This window comes from Bos grunniens, chromosome 13 (genome assembly GCF_055505025.1).
Source record: "Bos grunniens cultivar Pamir isolate PY7600 chromosome 13, Bosgru_T2T1.0, whole genome shotgun sequence".
Taxonomy (NCBI): Eukaryota; Metazoa; Chordata; class Mammalia; order Artiodactyla; family Bovidae; genus Bos; species Bos grunniens.
This window is the reverse complement of record NC_141177.1, coordinates 53,345,011-53,357,863: the sequence shown is the minus strand read 5'-3', so window position 1 is coordinate 53,357,863 and position 12,853 is coordinate 53,345,011. Positions and strand designations below refer to the sequence as shown.

Here is a 12,853-nt window from a genome sequence, read left to right as displayed (position 1 = left end):
GCACCTGCTGAGGGGGAATCAGAAAAGGCCAAAATAGGACAAGGAGGAACCAGGACACATTGAACTTTTGAGCAGCGGCCACTGCGCAAACCACTGGATTAATCACCGAAGCTTGAGCAACATGTCAAACACTGAGAGACTGAGCCATCCTTCAGCCAGAGGCCAACAGCTACAGGTTATGTCCTTGGTCCAGGAACCCCTTTCTCTATCCCTGGACAAAAGGCTCCCCACCTTTGCTGTTCCATTTCTTGGCAGAGTTGCTGCAGAGGGAGGAAAGAGAGAGTTTTGAATCCAAACACATATTTACCCAAGTGATATTAAGTCTTGAATCTAGACATGACTGCAAGATTGAGGTTTTCCAATACCATAGTGGGAATGGAGGCTTGAGGGTTAAAGGGCATTTGCTTATAGAAAAATGAGCAAAGTTCCATGTCTGATTCCTGAATTATGCCTGCAAATTTCCAATCTGCTGCACTAGCTAATAGGATCCAGCTACCTGCCCATAAGGCAGTTTTCCTCTCATTAGGTCCCTGGGGACTTGGTGTCAAGACAAAAAGGCTTCTTTGAATGGCATTCATTTTGTAAGAGGATGTTTGCAAGAGGATGAGGATGAAGGAAAATGTTACAAGATCATGAAGCATAAGCAAGCCATCTATAGCTGAGAGAGAACTGGAGCCAGAACTCAGGTCTACTAACCGAGATGCACCCATGAACTCTGAAACCCTCAAGACTATCTTGAGGTTAAGAATTCACCTAAGCAGCATGAATGGTCCTGTCTGAGAATAGGATATTTTCTCATAGACAGATGGATACACTGTATTAATATCATTAATCACTGTAAAGTGAATCAGCCTCAGTGGACAAAGTTACTGACCAGTGATGGCCTCAAGTGACCATTTGCTGATTGTTAAGAAGGATGAAAAAAGATATAATCAAGAGATGACATAGTTTGGGAAGACATCACATAGGGAATCTAATTTGGGGATTATTTAAAATAAAATATATATAAGACTCCCCTCCCCCAAAGAAAACCTAACCATCATTGATCAGACAGTATAATAAAACCTAAGAAAATAAATTTCACTAGATGCTCTTGAAATTGCCTCAGCTAGAACACATCCATATAGAATATAATTCTACATCTGCTACGAGCCCACTACAATGTTTATAGTGCCATGAAACATTTCTGGCAAATTTATAAGAATTTGTTGTAGTATCCTTTCTGCCCAATCCAGAGGGGAGAAGAAAGTTGAAGGATTAAAATTAGTAATGTATATTTCAGCAACCAGTTTCTCGGAATGCTGCCCCAGACCAGAAAAAAGCTCTACATATGGAAAATACTCAATGAGGATAGAAGTGATAGAAAGAGACAAGGTCTCAATAAATGGTCAAAACTGTCAGTGAACTATTAATGATCTTTAAGTATTTGTTGAAACCATCTTAAAATAACCAACACAAAAGGGAAAACTGAACCACAAAACCAAGAAGTCTAATGTTCTCTGCTAATAACCCTGATTACTGAAACAATCCTTTAAGACAAATTCGTACTTTCTGACAGCGTGCATAAAACATGAATTATCTAGCTGTGCTACATGGATTTCTGATGAATCCTCACAATGAATTAGGCAATCAAGAATTGTTTACGATCTGTATAAAGAACCAGTTCCTTTTGCTTTGCTTTAAAACAGTCTATCTTTGGACAACTCCCAAACACGGGTGGAAAATATTTATGCTCCCAAACCATGAGTTTTAGGACAGAAATGTTGAGGTTCATAAGTGAATTCATAGGAACTATGAGCTCAACAGGGAATTATAGGGTTAAAATAAATTACTCTAAAAAGGTCTCTGACGTAAGCTGTCTTGGTCGATGGAGACCAGATTACTTCAGGGTTTCAAATAAAAATTTTTGCTACAAAGTTGATAAGTTTTATGTCCAATGCAGTTTTTTTAAAAGCCATCTTGCTTTTTTAACATCATCTCTTGACAGGAAAAGGAGTGTTTGTTTTGTCTGTCTTCAGACTCTCCAGAAAGTTGCTCTAGAATGGTACCCAAAGAACCTGTGCATGCGCAAGCTCAGCCTGCACAAGAGAGCTGCTTAAACACGCTGCAAGGTCCAGAGAATGGTCCTTTCTAGGAAGCAGACTTTCTCATGTGAAAAGGAAGAAAAACTTACCAGGGTAATCATTCTTGTCTATGTCTGAATCTCCTCTTAAAGTAAAGCCGAATCCAGAAGGGACAGCCTGGGAGGCCCACACTCCTTGCAGAATCTGGGAAGGCCTGGTGTTTAAGCCATTCTTGTTCCCGTTGTAAATGAGCACTTTTCCTCTTTGATCCTTGCCTGCAAAGGGCGCACCAATGGCAACGTCTGCAGACAGAGACACATTATTTCTCATTAAAGAAGAATGTTTGAGAATTAAGTACACACAGCAACAATCCAAAGGGCTTCTTCGGTTTTCCAGAAAAAAATATGTAGGACTGCAGCAAGAGGAAATTATCCGTTGCCTTTCATCCATCCAAAAAATATTTACCAAGTGCCTACTATGTGTCCGGTACAGTGGATTCAGTGGTGAACCAGACACTGATTTTCAAAAGTTTATACTCTAGCGCAGGGAATAGACAATTTGAACAAAGAAATAATCAGGGGGGACTTCCCTGGCCTTCCAGTGGTTAAGACTCCATCCTTCCAATGTACGGGGCACGGGTTCAATCCCTGTTTGGGAAACTAAGATCCCGTTTGCTGGGCAGCATGGTTGAAACACACACACACACACACACAGAATCAAGGAAAGATTGAAAAGTGACAAATGCTATGTAGAGGATCTTAAAAATACTGATGTGATGGAGAGTGACTGGATTCTTATTTTAGATGAAGTGTTCAGACAAGGTGTCTATAAGGTTGACCTAGAAACTGAAGTCTGGGGACGAGATGAAACGAACCATGTGGAATCAGAAGGAAAAGCAGTCCAAGAAGAAGGGAAGACTGTATAAAGGCCCAGGGATGCAAGGAGCTTGGCCCACCTGAAGAGCAGCCAGAGGGTGGTCTACGTGGAAACTTAGTAAGGGATGGGGAAGAGCTGGGTCAGCGCACTGGGCTGGATAGACCAGTTGAGGCACATTTGCAGGGTACTTAGAGTTTCTTGTTAAAAGAAATAAACATCTTCTTTCACAAAGATTACATTCTTGAATGATGACATCATCCCATGATGTAGGCAAGAGTCATTTCATAGTCGAGGCCTCTGAGAAACTGGGAAAGAGCCCTATCGACCATCTCCCACTTAAACTTAGGACTAAATGAAAATGACCTTCTGTGTTCAACAGGATTGTTCTAAACAATGCACCTAACTACTTAGGTTTACATGAAAAAGAGCACCAATAACACAATAGCATAACAATTCTGTGCCACGGACATCACTGCGCATCCTCATTTTGTCCTCTATTTATCTTTGTTCCTAAGTAAGTCTGATAAGACTACATAAATTGTAAATTGATTTTTACTATATAACAAGGATCATAAACCCCCTTTCACTTAACAGGTAAGGATAAACTCTCAAAAAACTCAGCCTGTTGCAGAAGGAAAGGGGTACCTTTCTCATATCCTCTGAATCCATGAGTTGACATCTGTCCCCTGGTTTCATCCCATTTTGGCATCATTTTAGAGATACCAAGGCTCAGAGAGACAGAACCCCTTTTAGGTCATTAGAAATGTCTCTCTTAGCTCTCAAAAGTATCATTAAAGGTTTGAGAGAAAAGACAAAAAGAAGAGAAGAGAATGAAAAAGATGATTCCACCAATAATTTAGCATTATTTATTTCATTTGGTGTTCAGGAATAGGGCAGTTTTTGAAAGCAACACATCAGTTGAAGATGAACTTGTCTTTTTTTAAAAAATTTCCCTGGAACCATGAGCTTTTAATATGCCTTTATGTTTTATGGTGCTTTAAAAGTTACCATACATTGCTGAGACATGTTTTTTCAAAGAAATCATAAAAGTACATGACCATGTGCCAAAGGTATTAATGAATACTTTGATTTGATGAGAATACTCCCTAAGCTCTTTTGTTGGAGCAAAATCCTGTTACTCCCTTGAATGTCAAGAAACCCATTATACCTTGGTCCTTTAAGGCCCTGAAAATGTATGCAAAATTTTGTGTGAGCTGTCATGTTTTACTGAGAAGAGGGTACTTAGAAGGCATTCTAAGTTTGATCCCTGGGCCAGGCTCCTCTGTCCATGGAATTTTCCAGGCAAAAATACTGGATTGGGTTGCCTTTTCCCCCGCCAGGGGATCTTCCTGACCTAGGGATCAAACCCACATCTCTTGCGTCTCCTGCATTGGCAGGTGGATTCTTTACCACTGTGCCATCTGGGAAGCCCCAACATCTATATTAGCCCAAACTAAATAAAGTTTAAATTACCTTGAAATTTTAGATAATTTATTAAAGACCAATCATAAGAACTGTTTCACATACAGCACCGTGAAATCTGTTGCTTGCTTCATGTAACAGTAACATGATCTTATGGCACATAAGTAATTTCCATGCAGTGGTATAAATTACCATTGTATCCATCTTGGTTCAGGTCTCCTAAATGTGCCACAGCACTGCCGAATCTCCCGAAAACCTCGGTGCCTGCGAGCACCTGCGGGTCTCTGAAGATGAGGGCGCTCTCTTGCAGATACAGATAAACTTGCCCTACCTCTCTGGGGCTGCTCTCAAATTCACGTTCCATAAAGAGAGGTGCCCCAATCAGTATGTCATCCATCCTGCAGGGACCAGAGAGAGAACAGCACAGACATGAGCTGCTTTTGGGTAGACTTCTAATCAATGAGACGAGTACATTTCCACTGGTTTATTTCTTTTTCCAGGAGACATTTTACAGTCATCATATTTCTTTCATTGCTTTGTTATGTCTTCAGAATAGAATGCCATAAGAAAATAAGAGTTGCTGAATTATCACATTGAACCTTTCAAACTATGTTAAAAATGACTACTTTAAGAAAACCACAGATATTTCACTCTTTTCAGCTTTTTAGCCTATTTCCAGGAAACATACTTACACAAGTAAAACATATCAGAAAGACCTAACTAGGTTTTTAAAACATGGATGAAAATTTGTCCACAATTTATTTAATTGTACATTTATATTACGAAGTTTTCTTGCAGTGATAAGGTTTAAAATAAAGCCTATCCTCCTCTTTTCTTTCGGCACCTCCATTTAAATAAAACAGAGGCCAGAGAAGGTTCTCATACTAACTAGAAAGGCAGAAAATAAAATTTTCCTCCCAAATACAAATTTAGGTTTTTCCTTTGTGAAAGTAGATGTTATCACAGAAAACTAGTAGATAATTTTTCAGACTGATAACATTTCAAGAAAGAAATAGCAATTGATTGCTGGTGGTGGTGGTGGTTTAGTCTCTCAGTCGTGTCTGACTCTTGTGACCCCATGAAGTATAGCCGGGCAGGCTTCTCTTTCCATGGGATTTCCCGGGCAAGAATAGTGGAATGAGTTGCCATTTCCTTTTTCCGGGGGATCTTCGCCATTTTCCTTTTCCAGGGATCGAACCTGCATCTCGTGCACTGCAGGTGGATTCTTTACCAACTGAGCCACTAGGTAAAATATTTTCTTAAAACTATTCCAAATGCATTTTCTCACTCTGCTTCCATGGTCTGGGCCAAGAGGGAGGTAGGGACTGGGGTTGTTCCAAGCTTCGGGATTTTCCTTGGAGGAAAATGTTCAATTTCTTATGTATTTATTTTTAAATTTTCTGTTATTATTATTGCCAGGATGAAGAGCTATTTGTTATTTTTTGTATTTCTGTTATTATTATTGCCAGGATAAAGAGGTATTTGTTAAACACCTAATTGTGTGCACCGCTGCCTTGAAGTTCAAAGGCATGTAAATCCCCTGGTCCTCTAGCGCTGAGATTGATGGGGACCATTTTCCCATTCTCCAAAGAAGGAGCAAAGCCATACAATTGGTCCCTGAGGATATAACATGACAGGGGACTGACACATTGCCTTACTGTGTTTCTCACCGCCAACACTGGGGAGTTCTAGAAATGCAAAATTATTCGACCTATCATTGTGAAAGATTAGCACATCCGTGCAATCTTTGGATTCTTGGAGGAGTATGACAACATTGATTTATTTTCATAGAGATACAGTTCCCTAGATATTTAAGTGTAAGTCTTCTAAAATGTTCTAAACGCCAAAAAGGAGAAAGACATTTGTTCTCAATTTATAATTGTGTTCTCATAAAGCTGAGAGACAATAACTGTCTTGGATTCAATTGGTTCAATGTGCCTTGTAGAATATTTTGCACTTAGTGCCAAAATTATGTTAACAATAATACTACTTAACTGTCACAATATATATTATTGTTTAGGCTGGTGTTTTAAAATCTTGATTTAAAACTCATTAGTGAATTCTGAGGAGAAGGCAATGGCACCCCACTCCAGTACTGTTGTCTGGAAAATCCCATGGACGGAGGAGCCTGGTAGGCTGCAGTCCATGGGGTCGCTGAGAGTCAGACACGACTGAGCGACTTCACTTTCACTTTTCACTTCCACGCATTGGAGAGGGAAATGGCAACCCACTCCAGTGTTCTTGCCTGGAGAATCCCAGGGACGAGGAAGCCTGGTGGGCTGCCGTCTATGGGGTCGTACAGAGTCGGACACGACTGAAGCCACTTAGCAGCAGCAGCAGCAGTGAATTGTGAAATCAATTTAATGGGTCTTGACAAGCAATTTTGAAAAATGAAATAGAAAATATGAGTGAATGCATGGCACATAATAAGAGTAAGTACTGTTCCGTGAAACCTTCTGTTTCAGTTGTGTGTGTATACTGGGTTGCAATGTCAAATGTATTTCTAATTATGAACCCACAGGCCAAAAAGCCACTGAAAAACTATTGCAGTAGGCCATGCATGCTATTAGGCTATTTCAAAATTTATTTTTCAAATCCTTTTTTTGAATAGACTCAATTCAAGTTTAAAGTTTAACAATATTTATTAGTAAAGGATGCTTTTCACTGAACTTCTGAAAAAGCAGTTGTATAACAGCTGGGTACTATTCTAGAAATATATAATATATATATAAGATTATATAATCTCAAAAAAGAACAATGATGAAGAAATACTATTTATGATGAGGTTTTCACTAAAAGCCACTTTCTCTGCTTGGGTCATGTGGGTGGTTTGGATGAGATCTAAGGTATAAAAGTAGGATATATACACTAAACTTCATCTTATCTGAATTGTCTAATATTTGAGCATAGTTCTTTTTCAGTTTCTATGCATTTATTTGTGTCTCTTTTTTATGTCTAAAAAAGTATTATGTCCACTCTAACAATATAATGTAAGACGCAGGTTCTCGTCCTTTCACGTGTTGTTAGAGGCAAAACATTATAAATATTTTTCTGAAGAGAAAAGCATAAATATACTGAGAGAAGGGGGATGAGGGAACCCATCAACGAGAATATTCATTATGAAGAATCTGAATTTAAGTTTTCTACAGCCAAATAGCATTTAATATGTTGATTTAACTTTAACCCATAAAATTTTCCATTTCTTCTTCTTTCTCAACAGTTCTTAGTGTATGCTAATACCCAAGACTGATTTTCAGAATGTAGTTATTTATTAAGAGAAGGCAGGTTAGGAGGCTTTATATTAGAATTGATATCTAATCGATATAATTGTTTTATGACAGGCAAAAACTAATATGGCTTATCAATTACATTACGGAAATCAATTTAATCTGCAGCTTCTTTATGCTTTAATTTTCTAGATTTTCTGCTTAATCGCATCATAACAATTTCTCCTCTTTGAGAGAATCCACTTGGACTAAATCTGGCACCAAAACACAGTTACTCAAAGCTGCTTCCTTTCAAAAAAATTTTCTCTAAAGTGCTCTCAAGTTAACCAACTGCTAAGAATCTCTAAATTTAGTTCCTTTGAGATCTGCCGAGGCTAGGACAATCCAATGGATTAAATTGTATTTCTGTGAATTTCTGAAATAGTATAAATACTAAAAGGGTCAAAAAGCCATAAGAAAATAAAAAACAGATCTGCTTAAGTTCAAGAGGAAAATACTATCTCCCTTTGTTGTTAAGTTTGTCCAGAAATTCCTAACAGAGTTTACACAGAAAGACTTCACTGCTCTGGTTGTTTTAAGATAACTAAACTGAAATTAATTTCAGCAGCTTGTGAATATTTTCAAAACAGTCCCAGGCTTGACCCTATCAATGACCAATCAGCATGCACACAACTGTTTAGTCTAAATTTTTGAAGTCTACTTCTGATACCTGGGTGTTTCTTTAAATAAAAAAGATACTGGGGAAATCCTCACCAGTTTATTAATTTGGTCACATTAGTTAATGACACCACCTTTTTTCCCCCGTGGTGGGTTTTGGAGCATTTGTAGGGACTTTGCTTTTGTTGCGTAGTGGGTAGATAGGATGACGTGTTTACTAGGTGATCTCACATACACTAGTACTTAATTATCCCTCAGATGGAGAAAGGAAAGTCTGCTTCAACCCCACAGAACCTGGGTCCTAACTTCTGAACCGTGAATGGTCAATTAGTTCGGTGATGTTCTTAACCCTAGTCTGAGTCACTGCACAACATTCACTCAGGTCCAGGACTTGAAAGATTTGGGAAAATTAGAGATTGGGTAAAGAATAAGAATTAAATTTCAATTCTAGTATGGAACTCTGCTAAATAATGTTCACTTATCATTCCTTAATCACTGATAAATGCTGGGAAAGCTAGAAAGGGCTTTGTGAATTTAAAAAATTGTAGGAATTATAGATTCTCTAAAATTATTTATGAGTTAAACTAATGACAGAAGCCTAGTATGCTTAGTTTTAATATAATCCAACAAACTGATTTTTCTTATAGGCCATGACATTAAAAACCATTGATAACCAATTTTTTTAGCATCATTAAGGACAATATTAAAGTTCTTTGGGTGAAAATAACTGAAGTTATGATTTTATATTTTTTGTAAAGTAGAAGTCTGCATTTCTTTATAAAAATAATGGAAACTAATAAAATGCACATTTAATAAACAGATTCTCATCAAAGCCAAAACAGAGTAAAGACTTAAACACAGGTTTAAGTGCTAGAACAGAGCTGGTGTTTAAAGGATGCTCAACAGATATATGTTAAATGAAAGAACAATAAAAAGATATTTTCCAAAAGATACAAAAGTTACCAAACTTATCTCCAATCATAGGGCATCACATAATAAATAAAGTTCATTTCTAGCTATACCACGGTCATAGCTAATGTCTGTCAATGATGTATCTAAAGTGCTTAGCCCAGATCTGGGAACACAGTTAAGATTTTTTAGAGCTGTGCTTCTTATGAAAATGTAAGCTCCATGAAAGCAGAGCCCTATTCTTCCTTACTCATCGCTACATTCTGAGCATCCAAGAACTATGTCTGGCATATAGTAGGTGCTCCAACAATACTTGTTGGATAGATAATCAGTTCATCTCAATTTATTGGTTTTCTTATTTAATCATTTGTTTAATCTGTCAGGTGCTTTTAGTGGATTGAGAGATGCTTAATAATGTTTCTTTGAAGTAATGACTTAAACACAACCATAACTTATCATGCTGTTTGATCCAAGTTCAACTGTAATTTACTGCCATAATCTGAAAAAATAGCATTATTATTTTATCTTCTGCATGGATGTTTCTAGTATGCAATAACAGGAGAAACAATATTTATGTGCAAATATTTTATGAATGAATCATGTGCTAAAAAGAGAGATGAGCAAATTCCTCAATGGCTATGGATTTCAAATGGCCAAGTACTATTCAATTCATGAAATTAAAGATAAAACTAAGTATAATAGTGTTTTCTTAGAAGTGCAGATGTGGTAAAGACATTAAAAAGGATGATAGAGAGTTTTTCAGTAGTTATATCCTCTTGCGCTGAAGTAAAAAAAAAAAAAAAAACAAGAGAGCCTCTATCTTGTTGAGGAAATATAGAAGGATGTATTTCATGAAGAAAAAAATATAACATCTTTAAGGATGACTATAATATTCAGTGAGTGAGGAAGTTCTTATAAACTTACCCATCATTGTTAACATCTGATACTGCAACTGTATATCCAAAATAAGATGCCATCTGCAAAGGAAAACCATAAATAACACATTTTGTGTTCAAAAAGTCATGTCTCAATTTTCCCTGAAAGATTGGCCACATTGCAGCACATCTTTTGCATATAAATTCATAGACCCTTAGACGTGGACAGAGTCTTAGAGTCATTTAGTTTAACCCCTGACCTAACGCATAATGCTCCCCACAGCAGCCCGGACATCTGCTCGGACAACCTCTGGAGATGTTCAACAATCAATCCATTCAATTTGCAGATAACTTTTAGAATACTTTTTGCTAAAACTGGTCCTTCTATAATATCTAGTCCTCAATCCTCCTGCCTAGTTCTGCAATCTTGAACATCACAGAATAAATCTAATTCCATTTCCATATGAAATCGCACATGGAAATGATTGCAGCTCACCATCTTGCTTACAGATATGTGATACCAAAGAAAAGATGACACCCCATGAGCACACTGACAGACACTCTCTACTTTGGTCTCTTTGTGCCACTGAAGCATAAAAAGGTTTTCATTTGGGGCTAAACCATGTCTCAGTATCAATTCAAACTGAGTCTGTTAAGGTTTCTAAGTTGTTTGTGAGTGTGACCAGTATACCTAATCTCTCCACATTCTGGCTCTTATATTTTTGTTTTTCAATCTATGCTTTCAAGATTTATAATCTTTTCAGACTTGGCCCATAGTTTTTGCCTGCCAGGGTTTTTCATTTCCACATCTGCCATCCAACGCCTTAGCTTACTTAGCCTCCGATCACCTCCAAATTTAATCAGCCTATAGTCTACAGTAAACTGTGCTCCATGGAAGGCAGAGATCTTGGTCTGTGTTGTTCACTCTTGTATCTGCATTGTCTGACCAGGTATAACTCAGGGTAGGTGCCAGATACTCTTTGCAAAAGAAATAAATAGATGAGTTAACAAGTATAACACAATAATTTAATTCTGCCACCTCTTTTCTCTATTCCAAACATATACAGTTGTTATAGCAGGTGGGGCCTTCGGGAGGTAATTAGGTTGTGAGGGTGGAACCCTCATGAACGGGATGAGTGTCCGTAGAGAAGGAACCCCATAGGGCTGCCTTGTCCCTTCCTCCACATGAGGACATAGTGAGAAGATGGCTGTGAGCCAGGGAGCAGGCTCTCACCAGACACAAAATCTGACTACCCTTTGATCTTCGACTTCTCAGACTCCAGAACCATGAGAAATAAAGGTTTGTTGCTTTAGTCATCCAGTCTACAGTATTTTTATGGACTAAGCCCCGGGTACCAGGTGCAAAATTCTCTTTGTTGAGGAAATGAATGCCTCATTTGACTGTGTCATGCAGTAATTCAGTTCTCCCGTGTCTTTTCTTTAATCCGCGCACATGTAGTGAAATTCTTATTTCTGTGTGGCACTGTGTGACCTCACTCAGAGGAATTTAATCATTTATGTATTAAATTCTGAGGTTCAAGATTGAATAACTAGGTGGTATTGAGGATGAAAAGTTACAGAAAGGCCAAATTTAACAATGTTTAAGGAGTTTTTAATGGTAAAAATGTAAAACAAAAAGACAAGAGAGAAGTCTTGCCATATTTTCATACACCATTAATTATCGCCACTTGAAAACAGTTGTTCAAAATGTATAAATTCACCCAACTGCACAATCATCGCGGCCTTATATATCTGTATTTACCACAAGAGTCTCATGAGAGACATTGTTAAACGCTTTGTTGAAAACTGCACAGTCATGGATAGACTAAAGCCCCAATTGGAGCAGAAATGTCAAAAATGCTCTGTATTCTTAATAAAAAACTATCAAAATTGCTTGACAAATATATGATTCCAAATTTCTGTGTCTAGCTAAGAGCTGAGCATTTCAGGATCTTAAAGCTGGATCCTCCTGGGATCCAGCAGGCCAAGATGGTCACTTGGCCAGATTCAAATGTGAGGCTTCTAGAAGTTCCAGAACCTGGGTTGGTGGTTAGGAGAGAAAGTTGGTGGCCTAGAGAGACTAACTCAGTTCAGAATTGCCTCCCTAACACAACAGGGCCACATTCATCCTTTAAAAAAAGTGTGACAAATTTCAACAGGTCATAAGACCCAGGAAAACCCAGAGTGGGGAATGAAGTGTGACCCCAGGTCATCAGGATACCAGCAGCCTGCTTTCAGAGAATTGACCCATTGTTAATAAGATCTTAGCCAGTGACAGTGGTTAAGGGGCAAAAATCTAGTCCCTGGGAGAAAGGGACCAGAATCAGAGACTTTGTCATCTTCCATATATTTTGGGGTTGGTTTGGGTTCCATTTACTATGAGGGCAGGAGGAGAGTCTAGACCCGTTGACTCTGACCAATATGTGGAAAACTAGAAGAAGCTTGTGTCTTCTCAGGGGGAAGGCGGGTACCCAGAACCAATCACCAGGCAGATTACATACAGGACTGCAACATAATAGGACTATTCTCAGATTTCAGCAGTTAGTGGCTTTTTGGAAAATTAATTAGGGTATAGCTGTTTTACAATATTGTGTTAGTCTCTGTTGTATGATGAAGGAAATCAGCTGTATGTATATGTATATCCCCTCCCTCTTGCACCACCCTCCCATTCCACGCCCTATCTCATCCATTTAGGTCACCACAAAGCTCTGTGTGCTGTATAGCAGCTTCCCACTAGCTTGTAGGAAGCATATTCTGCCCTTATATCACCTAGCAGTATATGAAATCATCATGGGCACATACTTGTTTATTAATTAATTGTTAT

The 12,853-nt window shown here is 38.2% G+C and overlaps 1 protein-coding gene across 4 annotated transcripts in view; it reads right to left on the bottom strand.

Moving 5' to 3' along the window:
- Positions 1 to 12,853, bottom strand: part of ITGA8 (integrin subunit alpha 8) — a 189,090-nt gene that overhangs the window by 127,707 nt on the left and 48,530 nt on the right. For all 4 annotated transcript variants that reach the window (XM_086334201.1, XM_086334202.1, XM_086334203.1 and 1 more), the window contains exons 11-13: positions 10,079 to 10,131; positions 4,554 to 4,759; positions 2,174 to 2,365 (exon numbers count right to left, since the gene is read on the bottom strand). In XM_086334201.1, the coding sequence (XP_086190327.1) occupies positions 2,174 to 2,365; positions 4,554 to 4,759; positions 10,079 to 10,131 (451 nt within the window). The remainder of the gene's footprint in view (positions 1 to 2,173; positions 2,366 to 4,553; positions 4,760 to 10,078; positions 10,132 to 12,853) is intronic.